The sequence below is a fragment of the Oncorhynchus masou genome, chromosome 28 (genome assembly GCF_036934945.1).
Source record: "Oncorhynchus masou masou isolate Uvic2021 chromosome 28, UVic_Omas_1.1, whole genome shotgun sequence".
Lineage (NCBI taxonomy): Eukaryota > Metazoa > Chordata > Actinopteri > Salmoniformes > Salmonidae > Oncorhynchus > Oncorhynchus masou.
The window spans coordinates 27,191,497-27,203,909 of record NC_088239.1 but is presented as its reverse complement, the minus strand read 5'-3'; the positions used below and the strand labels follow the sequence as shown (position 1 = coordinate 27,203,909).

General features: G+C 43.2%; 1 protein-coding gene across 6 annotated transcripts; it reads left to right on the top strand.

Annotated features, from left to right (window-relative positions):
• The first annotated feature begins 1,773 nt into the window (after window positions 1-1,773).
• LOC135517447 (uncharacterized) lies at window positions 1,774-12,379 on the top strand. Of its 6 annotated transcripts, none has more exons than XM_064941753.1 (12): window positions 1,774-1,980; window positions 3,164-3,220; window positions 3,333-3,585; window positions 4,009-4,707; window positions 4,835-5,029; window positions 7,089-7,376; window positions 7,504-7,589; window positions 7,719-7,825; window positions 8,096-8,239; window positions 8,549-8,671; window positions 9,332-9,601; window positions 11,225-12,378. In XM_064941753.1, the coding sequence occupies exons 3-12, from the start codon at window positions 3,431-3,433 to the stop codon at window positions 11,438-11,440; spliced, it is 2,283 nt and encodes a 760-aa protein (XP_064797825.1). In that variant the 5' UTR covers window positions 1,774-1,980; window positions 3,164-3,220; window positions 3,333-3,430; the 3' UTR covers window positions 11,441-12,378. The 6 variants fall into 6 exon arrangements, with proteins under 6 accessions (XP_064797825.1, XP_064797824.1, XP_064797827.1 ...); XM_064941752.1 differs by having other exon boundaries at window positions 3,164-3,250; XM_064941754.1 differs by lacking the exon at window positions 1,774-1,980 and adding an exon at window positions 1,997-2,585.
• Window positions 12,380-12,413: the final 34 nt, after the last annotated feature.

Genomic DNA, 12,413 nt, shown 5'->3' with positions numbered 1-12,413 from the left:
ATGAAGCCAGTGACTGATGTGGTGTCTTCCTCAATGCCATCAGAAGAATCACGGAACATATTCCAGTCTGTGCTCGCAAAACATTCCTGTAGCTCAGCATCTGCTTCATCTGACCACTTTTTTATTGACTGAGTCACTGGTGCTTCCTGGTTTAGTTTTGGCTTGTAAGCGTCTCTGTATGTGGAGTTAAAGGTGGTCTAGAGATGTGTCCTCCTGGTTGCACATTTAACATGCTGGTAGAAATGAGGTCAAATGGATTTAAGCTTCCCTGCATTAAAGTCCCCGGCCACTAGGAGCGCCGACTCTGGATGAGCGTTTTTCTGTTTGCTTATGGCCATATACAGCTATTGAGTACGGTCTTCGTGCCAGCATCGGTTTGTGGTGGTAAATAGACAGCTATGAAGAATATAGATAAACTCTCTTGGTAAATAGTGTGGTCCACAACTTATCATGAGATACTCTACCTCAGGTTCGCAAAACCTTGAGACTTCCTTAGAAGACAACAAAAGTTGTTTTGTCAAGATCACTAGATAAACTCTATAAATAAGAGTTGACGTATTGATGATAGATTGACAGTACGGCTGAGGTGGCAGCGATGGATTAGCGCGTACATTTTTATTATTTGCTACGTTTCATACTAACATAACACGCTGACTCTTTGTGGGGTGGCAGCGTAGCCTAGTGGTTAGAGTGTTGGACTAGTAACCAAAAGTGTTCAAATCTGTCTGTTGGACTAGTAACCAAAAGGTTGCAAGTTCAAATCTGTCGTTCTGGCCCTGAACAAGGCAGGTAACCCACTGTTCCTAGGCTGTCATTGAAAATAAGAATTTGTTCTTAACTGATTTGCCTAGTAAAATAAATGTGTGTTTGGAGCTCATTATCAGTTTCTATATTAGAACGTTAGCAAGATAAATCTTGAGCTATAAAGAGCTGGGAGATGAGAAGTGGTGCGTTATCATGCATTTGAACTAATTAATGATGCACTTTTTATTATTTTGTGATCTCGACAAAACAACTTGTGTTATGTCGTGATCATTTTATTATTTTGTGATCATGTCGTGATCATGAGAAAATGATCTTGTGTTTGATAACGTTCCATTTATTCCATTTCAGCAATTACAATGAGCCCATCCTCCTATAGCTCCTACCACCAGCCTCCACTCATACAGTCATTTATTAACAAGGGTCATGGCTAGAAGGGGTCCAGCTTTTGTCAAATTAATGTTAGACCCAACCAAATTTACATACAATTATACATCTGTGATTCTCATTGAAAGCAAGTCTAAGAAGAGGTAGAGGTTCTATGTGAGCTATTTCTATGCGCCCCCTTCTGAAGTTGGGCTCCCGAGTGGAGTAGTCTAAGGCACGGCATCTCAGTGCTAGAGGCGTCACTACAGACACCCTGGTTCGATTCCAGGCTGTATCACAACTGGCTGTGATTGGGAGTCCCATAGGGCGGCACTCAATTGGCCCAGCGTTGTCCGGGTTTGGCCGTCAATGTAAATAAGAATTTGTTCTTAACCGACTTGCCTAGGTAAATAAAGGTTGAAAAAAAGTTTAGTTTTTGCTTTTACTTTCGGTTTTGTACGCCAGCTTCAAACCACTAAAAATACAATATTTTGCATTATGGATAATATACTTCACAGCGGTTTAAATGGTACAACGATTCTCTACGCAATGACTGCTTTTTTGTCACATGAAATTAGGCAAACTATTAGTATTTTAGCAACCAGGAAAAGGCGGAGCGATTTCTGCATATTTCACCTTAAGCAGACCGGAACTGTGACCTTTTTTTCAATGGTAAAATGCTGAGTATGACATCTTCATATATCAAACATCTTTGTTGTATATGTTGAACTGTCAAACACCCCCCCATTCCAGCAGAACGACGTTTATCAACTGGTTGCTGTATTTCACAACAAGTGGGACAACTGTAAAACTATATTTTGAAACCGTGTACAGCAGCAGTCAGCGTTGAAAGTAAGTAGACATTTGAGTGTCGAATGTACGTCGTTCATGTATATATCCTTAGCATTATGCTTGTGTGTATGTTGGCCAAGAATCACATTTTTCAGACCTGAGCTGTCAAGAGTTTCAGACCAAAATATGAAACTGTCGTGCGATAAACTTCCTGCGTATGCAGCTATTTTGTCTCGAGCGCATGCTGCTTGTAACATTGTAGCAAACAGTTATTATTAGTCTGCAAGTTTAGCTGTGCTACAATGTTGGAAGGAATAATAGATAAGCATTATCCGAGCGTTCTCACAACAAATTATATGTAACGTTTTCCAATAAATTTACGTCACAACATTTGTCATCAAATCTGATGGCTCGCTATACTACACATTTCTTGCTGTTGGAAGACACACCCTCCACATTTATTTATTGTACTTCCGTGCATCGGACGGGGTGGCACAAGCGTTGATCACGCCAGTCAGTTGAATTGGCTAAACAACATTCTCACGTTTCGAGGAGCGTCTATGACAGCCTAGCCGTGAATGATACTGTATGTTGTCTTTTCTGAAAATGTATCGAACCCGAAGGGTAATCGCAGCACCGGATTGTGGTAAACAAGCAACATCAAGGTGAGGTGCCGCTATTGCTCTTCGGTGTTTGCTTTACGGGATCCTTGGGACGGCCCTACTCAATTGAAGTGGAAGTTTAAAATGGTAAGGGGGGGTATGGACCCCCCAAGGATCCAGTGTTTGCACCGACCGTTTATCTTCTCTCCCACAGCCGCCTGCGGAGACGAGTCCTAATAGCGCATGCGCCTTTTTTGTATATATATATATATATATATATATATATTTCCCCTTGTAAAAAAAGTGATTTGCATGCCATTGCTCCTCGTGTAATTTTAGTCAGTATACATATATTCCAGTCAGTATAAAGATATAGGCTACTTCATACAAGGGTGAAATAAATAGGAAATCTAATGTTGAATTTCACTGCATGTCAGTGGAGGCTGGTGGGAGGAGCTAAAGGAGGACGGCCTCATTGTCAGGGCTGGAATAGTGTTAATGGAGCAGAGTAAAACATGTGGTTTCCATATGTTTGATGTGTTCAATACCGTTCCATATATTCCATTCCAGCCATTTCAGTGAGCCCGTCCTCCTATAGCCCATCCCACCAGCCTCTGCTGTATGTTCTCTTTTGCTCATAGGACCAACAATACATCCTGACGCTACAGTATGGCCTGGGCTCTCACAGCATGGAATTGGTATCCTCTCTCTGTCCTATAGATTTTTAGGTCAGGTTTTTTACAAATGCTCTGAACAGTTTGTAATGGACCTAAAATCTCTATTTCTGAATAAGCTCCTCCAATTCACCAGGGTAGGAACCAAGACTCTGTGGATTTCAGAGTAACGTTACACCATTTTACCCAAGACCTACTTTCGAGAGGCAGAGGGTGTGCATTGTCTAAGTGGGAATGGGAAACTGGTGTTGTCCTGCTGCTAGTCCCTGTGACAATGTGGAGGAGATAAGTGGGTTACTTCATGGGGGTGTCGAGGTTCCAGCATCCTCATCAGAATGTGGAGAGGTCGCTGGATTCCACAATGGTTCCGAGGAAGATTCTGAAGTGAGGTAAGATTATGGCTCAACACTGCCATTGGTTACCTAATTAAATCAGTCAGTGATTGGACTGCAATCAAAACCCACTGTGCAAAAACTGGTTGAATCAACATAGTTTCCAGGTAATTTCAACCCCCATAAACAATGTGATGACATTGAATCAATGTGGAAAACTGATTGGATTTGCAAAAAATCAACATAAGGAAATTTTGTATTTTATTTCATTCAACTTTTAACCTAAATAGTTACTCAACCAAATGTAAATCTAAACTGGACGTTGAACTGACATCTGTGCCCAGTGGGAACACACCACTTGAATTAGCAAGGCAAACCATTGGCAAACACATGAAGCACTTGTAATCTTCCATACTTTTGCCTTGTAGTACATGCATTTTGAAACATGTTAGTTTTGTTTCCATGGATGACTTGTCGCAGGAAAACGGGAGGAGACGATGCAGAGGACAATAAAGACAAAGAGGTGGCTGTTGTGACTGTGCAGGTGTGCTGTAGTGTCCCTCCCAAAACCAATGGAAAGGAAGACATTGCCCAGCCCCAGACTATAGAGAAGAATGGACTCCTCCAGACAGAAGACAGACAGGCTGAGGAGCCGTCTCCCAACACAGGCACTGGACTCATAGCAAACTCCATCCTTACAGCACTGGACAAAAGCATTGAGGATACAGCCACAGAGAGCACAAATGTAGAAGCTCAGATATGCACTTCAGATCCTCCCCAGGGTCCCCATAAGGAAGAGGTGCAAGGAGGAGGAGATGCAGAGAAGGTCCTGGCTGAGATAGATGTAGCTGTACTTGCTGAGCAGACCTCCACTGTGGTCCAAAATGAACACTCAGATAATATAACAGTTACACCTGATGCTAAGGACAAATGCCCTGAAGCCTTTGCTCCCAAAGCTGAGATACCAGTAGAATCCATTACCTCTGAAACTGTGGATGAGGATTCAACAATACCTCTCCACAATGCAGTGGATGTACTGTCAGAGCCAGAGAAGTGTTGTCTTGGCACTGTGGTGGTCACATCTCTCCCAGACTCCCAGCTCACCCCACCAGAGCCCTGTGAGAAGGCAGCATCTACCGACAGTGTCCCTCACCTGCCCTCATCTCCATCTCCCACTATGTAAGTCAAATGTCTATGGCTAAAATGGCTGTAGCTTCAGTTCAAACCATTGGGATTTCTGGGTGACTCGTTGTGTATTCACAGTGTGCATTACATACATCTTTCCTCCCTGTCCCCTCGTGTATAGCACTGTGATAAAGGGGGTTGATGGTAAAGAGAATAGGAGCTCTGTAGCGCACCTGAATGACAGTCCACAGGATCCTGAGGCTTCTCCAGCTTTAACAGGAGCTTCGGAGCCCACACAGAATGGTCTGGTTCCCCAAAACCTCACTGGACTGGTGAAGGAACCAGTGAGAAAAAGTCCCTCTGGGACCAGAAAGAGGTGAGTAGAATAGTATTTACAATGGAAATGTTCGTTATCACAACTTGTTGAAATAAACTGAATGATATAAACTGTAAAAATATATTTTGGGTTGTAATTTCCTTTGTCACCATTAGGGGGCATCCAAAGATCATAAAAATAATATCACACAACGGAATTGTGCAGGTGTGCTTTCAACCATCTATCTCTGTGATGTAATATGAAAAGAATGCAGTCCTTAATTTCCTAAAAGTTAAGCAAAAAATGACCAAGATTAATAGTGAAATGAGTTTGAGGGATAGGAATGAATTACTCTTGAGTGGTCCACATTACTGTTCTCCTCTACACCTTTGGCATCTCAGCGTTATTTTGAGTGTAATTTGATCTATGTTCCATACTGTTTCCTGCTGTGAACATAAACTCAACAAAAAAAGAAACGTTCTCTCACTCTCAACTGTTTATTTTCAGCAAACTTAACATGTGTAAATATTTGTATGAACATAACAAGATACAACAACTGAGACATAAACTGAACACTGAACAAGTTCCACAGACATGTGACTAACAAATGGAATAATGTGTGGGAGGGGGGGGTCAAAATCAAAATGAACAGTCAGTATCTGGTGTGGCCACCAGTTGCATTAAGTACTACAGTGCATCTCTTCCTCATGGACTGCACCAGATTTGCCAGTTCTTGCTGTGAGATGTTACCCCACTCTTCCATCAATGGCCCTAGCCCTCATCCTCCGATCCAACAAGTCCCAGACGTGCTCAATGGGATTGAGATCCGGGCTCTTTGCTGGCCATGGCAGAACATTGACATCCCTGTCTTGCATGAAATCACGCACAGAATGAGCAGTATGGCTGGTGGCATTGTCATGCTGGAGGGTCATGTCAGGATGAGCCTGCAGGGAGGGTACCACATGAGGGAGGAGGATGTCTTCCCTGTAACGCACAGCTTTGAGATTGCCTGCAATGAAAACAAGCTCAGTCCAATGATGCTGTGACACACCTCCCCAGACCATGACGGACCCTCCACCTCCAAATCGATCCCGCTCCAGAGTACAGGCCTCGACGTAATGCTCATGCCTTCGACGATAAACGCGAATCCGTCCATCACCCCTGGTGAGACAAAATCGCGACTCGTCAGTGAAGAGCACTTTTTGTCTGTCCTGTCTGGTCCAGTGACTGGGTTTGTACACATAGGCGGCATTGTTGCCGGTGATGTCTGTTGAGGACCTGCCTTGCCCCAGGCCTACAAGCCCTCAGTCCACCCTCCCTCAGCCTATTGCGGACATTCTGAGCACTGATGGGGGGATTGTGCATTCCTGGTATAATCCGGGCAGTTGTTGTTGCCATCCTGTACCTGTCCCGCAGGTGTGAAGTTCGTATGTACTGATCCTGTGCAGGTGTTTGTTACACGTGGTCTGTCACTGCGAGGACAATCAGCTGTCTCCCTGTAGCGCTGTCTTAGGCGTCTCACAATATGGACATCGCAATTTATTGCCCTGGCCACATCTGCAGTCCTCATGTCTCCTTGCAGCATGCCTAAGGCACGTTCATGCAGATGAGCAGGGACCCTGGGCATCTTTATTTTGGTGTTTTTCTAGAGTCAGTAGAAAGGACACTAAAGAGGCCTAAGTTTTCATAACTGTGACCTTAATTGCCTACCGTCTGTAAGCTGTTAGTGTCTTAACGACTGTTCCACAGGTGCATGTTCATTTAATTGTTTATGGTTCATTGAACAAGCATGGGGAAACAGTGTTTAAACCTTTTACAATGAATATCTGTGAAGTTATTTGGATTTTTACGAATGATCTTTGAAAGACGGGGTTCTGAAAAGGGGACGTTTCTTCTTGTGGCTGAGTTTAGATGATTCCTCACAAGGTAGATCAAAGTGTCGTCTTCTACAGTTGAACATTAGAATGGTACTAACATTGTGGCTCGCCTGAGGCCAGACTGTACGAGAGGAATGTGGTGTAAGAACATAAGACCATGACAGTAGAGATGCTCTTCTCGTGACGTGAAGTGCAAACGCTTGCAATTCACAGAATGGCTTTCTTGACTTCTCTCTCTCCAGTCAAAACTCCTGTGAACAAGTGAAGGAAGGTACCCAGGAAGGATTGGTTGAAGTCCCATCTTTGGAAGACCTCTTAGATGAAGGATCGGAGGAAGAAGTGCCAGAAACAAAGGAACAGGAGGATGAGGAGATGGAGAGTGCTGCTGCAGAGGCCATGACAGGGGATGAGATGGGAGGGGAGGAGGCCCAAAAAGGAGAGGCCCATCAGGGGCCCAGCACCTCTGCTGATTTGGAGGTGTTACAAGTGAGGGAAGAAGATGGTCCTGCTGGGGACGATCTGGGAGTTAGGTTTGTCAATGTCTCTCTTTGTACCTTAGAACTGACTGCAGATCAGTGTCACATAATTGAACCAAAATGATCTTCTATTATTTGACATGTTAATAATAACATCATTAACTGTCATCCACTTTTTTAGCGAGGAAGACCTGTATCGAGGAGCTGAAGAGCTCCCCCAGGGGCCAGTGAAACATGCAGGCCCGGAGTCACTGTTTGAAATCACACGTCAGTCCATTTCAGATCATTTCCTTTTTACCAGAACACCAGGGTCTCCTTTAATGGTATACCCACAAATGTTTTGATTCAATATTTAGTATTCTCTTTCTCACTTTTTCTCTTCTCTCCCTATCTCAGTTCCTAAGGTTGAGGACCGATGCAGTCTGGAGCCAATGGTGGATATTATGTCCTACAGTGAGAGAGAGTGGAAGGGAAACACTGCCAAAAGTACCCTTATTAGAAAGGTCAGTTGATTAGCCAGTTACTATGATCTTATATTTTAAAAAGGAAATATGGGATTGGTTCCTTCATTTATGGACCTTTTTTAAAGATGGAATCCGGAGTAGGGTGAAACAGCACCACTGACCGCCCCCACCACTGCTGTTTTTGTTGCGGAGCAGAGGAGCGACTGCGTTGTTGTTTTTCAAATACCAGATTGTCCCATTTTAAGATTAATATTTAGGACATTCTTACAAGATGATTCATACTAGTTTGCTCTTCCCGTCTGGTCCCAGGGTTACACTGAGCTGTCTCAGAGGTTTGGGAGCCTGAGACGGGTGAGAGGAGATAACTACTGTGCCCTCCGAGCCACTCTGTTCCAGGTGCTCTCCACCAGCACCCAGCTGCCTGTCTGGCTGCAGGACGAACACATTTCCACGGTACACCATGCTTGCATAACTAACGCTGTGTACGCTCTAAAACTTGTATATAAGTCATTAGCCCTCATACTGTCTATACCTACGACCCCAGTACCATGGACATTAGCTGCCTGATGGTCAGTATGGCTTGCCGTTATAATCTAATGTGTCTTGGTCACATTCATTAGTGCACACCGTAGCTAAACATTTTGCAATGGAAAACAAAAATGTGCATTTCTTATTAGACAAGTTCAAGAATGTCCCTCTCCATTTTAATACGTTTTTTTCTGTTTGGTGCATAATGAATACAACCCTGTTTCTTCTCCACAGTGGCTGGAGGAGCTGGAATGCCTGATTGGCCAGTGGATGTTCCCCTCAGAGTGCAGACAGAGGGAGGGAAGCGAAGATGCCGTCCAACAGCTCAAACGCTACATGGAACTCCTCCAGAACAGGGTAACGCCCGTGCCTTCCTTACCCAGCCCTATGTACTGTACACGTTGTACTGTATTTAAGACGGAAACACCAATGTCTTTTCTCAGACTATGAATGGAGACGTAGCTGATTCCCAAACCTTATGGTTGTAATTATGACCACATGGGAGTGTGTTTTTAATGGCAGTTTTAGAGTAGTTTGTGGTGTACTGCGCTGACTGTACCCTCCCTTGAGGATTGCTGTGTTTTATTGAAGCAGCCTGATATTAAACAGGAGATAGATTGATCGTCAGTCTTCAGAAAACAGTTTAATACCTATCTGTGGAAAGTAGACTGTATCGCAACGTGAGACCTCTGGCTGGCAGCAAACAGCCTATTCCACCTCTGGAGGAACTCTGTTCTTGATTAGACTTCAAAGACTTCTCCCTCTGTCGTTAGATGGTTGGTAGCTGTACCCTAATATCACCAACTAATGAGGAAATGGTGTATACTGTCACCTTCATATTATGGTGACAACTGACTGACACTGAAGTCATGAATTGCAAGATAAGAGCAGTATGACATCCAGCCATAAAATGTTGACTGTGTGAATTGCGGTTGAGAAAAGAGCAATAATTCAATGTATATGATTTCCAGCCATGGTGGTGATGACAGTATGTGGCGTGTGTGTTGTTGTGCCCAGTGGCAGGCGGCGGTGGGATGCTCCAGTGCGGAGGAGAGATTGTGTCTGTTTGAGCGTGTGTTCCAGGGAGGGGAGGAGGAGCTGGGCCTGCTGGAAGCCCTGAAGCTCCTCATGCTGGGCCGGGCCGTGGAGCTCCACACCACCATGCAAGAGGGAGGAGACGTGCCCGTCTTCTGCTGGCTTCTCTACGCACGCGACTCTTCCGACTGCCCACGCAGCTTCCTGTCCAACCACCTGAGCCAAGTGGGATTCAGCGGGGGGCTGGAGCAGGTGAGCAGCAGGTTGCTGTGGCGATGTAACACACAAACATGGTCCCGTCCCCTGTTCAAATGAACATGCATTAATACTTCTAGATATACATAAGCCCAAACACTTTCTCTAATAGGGTTTTCATAGGCATCAATTAAATGTCTTTCAGTGTTGGAGTAGGGAACTAAATGTAGTTCAACTTGTCATTTAACTACATTTTGCAGTAGCTTGGTGGTAGTTGACCTAAATAAAATGTTTAGTTTTTTCAGTAGTTAAGGACTTTCTTGCTATGTAGAGGTGTAGCTAAGTACTGGAACTACACACTTTTTTTGCAAAAAGAAAAACTATGGATGAAGTTGACGTTCGTTCTTTTTCATCATCAGACCTGCCCAATTATCTTAAAACAGTATTTTTGTTTAATAGACTCATCTGAGAATTCTGTTCTCGCAATTTGTACTCTGACATTTCAGATGTTCATACTACAATTTTTCAAAGTACTTTGGATGTTGTGAACTACTTTTTCAAAGTAACTGTAGTTAAGTAAACTATATATATATTTTTTTAAGATGCAATATGTACCTTTTTGGGCGACCTGACCAAATTCATAGAGAAATTTTATTTGTTTTATTAGTCCAATGTTGATAGTCCCAAAATGTTTTGGTTGTCAGCAGTCAGTGTTTCAAGATATGCAACTTTCAAAATACAGAAATCTGATCCGTATGATGATGCAAAACGCAGCATCATCCGGATCAGATTTCTGTATTTTGAAAGTTGTATATCTTGAAACTTTGACTGCTGACAAGCAAAACATTTTGGGACTATCAACAATGGACTAACTAATGAAACAAATACCAAAATAGCTTTGGGGTGGAACTTTCCTTTTTACGGGTAGCTTTTGTGTAGCTTAACTCCTTCCAGTGTGAAGTAATTGGTAGCGTGGGAAAATATTTTCCAACACTGCAGCCTTTCCTGGCAGTTAAACAGTGGTAAACCAGGATCTTTTAGCTGGACTTTTCCCATCCAAACCCATAGTAGAGGTACCATTTTAACCGGTCGTCATAATCAGTGCTGAGCAAAACAAGAGGATACAATATGATGGGTGTGTTTTTGCTTTCCCACAAACCAAACCTTGACGTCTAACATGCACACACTTGCACTGTACCATCTGTTCTTCTGTCCTCAACAGCAGTTCAGCCTAAGCCTCAGGGTCTTTCTGGATTGTTCAGTGACTCTTGGGAAGGTCAGAGCAGGCCAGAGATTAACTTTTGAGTTTGGATTCGAAGCTTAGCATCAATGACAGAGCAGTATCTCAGGGAAGAATGTATAACATAGTATGGGCTCGATTCAATTCCGAGCTATAGCGCAATAGAATAAGGCAATGTTCCCGCGTTCGGAGACTGCAATATGTCGGCTCAATCGGAAATGACTTTGATTTAACTTGCGCTATAGCGTTCAACTGATCCGAATAAACCAATATTCGAGCCCTGGAACTTTTAAGAGGCTTCTATAGATTGAAAATGAACCTAAGTCCTTAAACAATGGATCCAATACACCCACTAACTCTCAATACCCAATTTTCTAAAACCATAATGATGTTCTAAATATAAAGCGTCAACTCCCTATCTCATTGGTTCCTGAGTGTAGGTGGAGATGTTTCTGCTGGGGTATGCCTTGCAGTGCACCATCCAAGTCTACAGGCTGTACATGGCACACACAGAGGAGTTTATCACCTATTTTCCCGACGACCATAAGGAAGACTGGCCCTGTGTATGTCTGGTCACAGAAGATGACCGGCACTACAATGTCCCAGTGGGCCAGCCGAATGGACTCCAGGTCCCAGAAGACCTCAATGCAAGCTGATTGGACTCAAAGTCCCTGATTTGCCACTGAAGAAGCTGCTCATGGCAGGCAGAACAGAAAGCACTCATGTTGACTGGGTGAATGCTGAACATATTCCTGCCTATTGACATTATGGCCCCATTTACACCTGTTAGAAAAAGAGCTTTTGGAATCTGACTAGAACTGATGATTAAATATATATCAGATCACAGGATGCATTTTTTTTAACAGCAGGTGTAAATGGGTACTAAAAGAGCTTTTGGAATCTGACTAGAACTGATGATTAAATAGATATCAGATCACAGGATGCATTTTTTTTAACAGCAGGTGTAAATGGGTACTAAAACACCCATAAAAGGGTGAGAGCAGAGTAGGCAGAGGTCAATTCTTCACAGCACATTTTAGCCTTGTTTGACACTGAAACCATGACCTTGAATCAATTTTAGCTACCAGTTAGTTATTGGTACTTAAATTTAGAAGTTTATTTTTTATGTAACTCATGAAATACACAATTTTATTGTAAGGTTAGCAGTAACTGCATTTTTAGAGATGGGTTAACTGGAGTATAGAAAGCTTGTTTGATAATTTGTACCTGCGTCAGTGGCATGCCAGGTCTCTGCTTGCTGCCATACGCTCGAGTAAAGGTGTGGTATTATTTCAAAAGTAACATGCTGCCTTTAGCCAAGGTGCTCTTGGAGAAAATGCATTGTGCCAATGTTGTTGAAAAATCCAGATACTGGCAACAGTTTCCTGGTTCATTGTCAAACCAGCAGCCTCTGAGTTGGGTTCTACATATGAAGCCTGGCCTGGTCCTCCATGTTGCCTTAAGTCATTTATGCACAATATGGGTGAACATTGGTTGCTGCCTGGAGACCATTTTGGTAAAAAAAAAAAAATGTAACACTGATTATACCACTTGGGTAAACACTTTTGTGCAGTATGATTGCAGAGTTTTAAAGGAAATAAAATCAATATTTTCAAAATAAATTTTCAC

What these genes read in the sequence shown, in the direction of transcription:
- LOC135517447 (XM_064941755.1), top strand. Translation starts at nt 3,431, where the DNA reads ATGGGAAACTGGTGTTGTCCTGCTGCTAGTCCCTGTGACAATGTGGAG. An exon ending in GGGGACGATCTGGGAGTTAG is followed by an intron (nt 7,377 to 7,503) that starts GTTTGTCAATGT and finishes CCACTTTTTTAG; the next exon opens with CGAGGAAGACCTGTATCGAG. An exon ending in AGGACGAACACATTTCCACG is followed by an intron (nt 8,240 to 8,548) that starts GTACACCATGCT and finishes TCTTCTCCACAG; the next exon opens with TGGCTGGAGGAGCTGGAATG.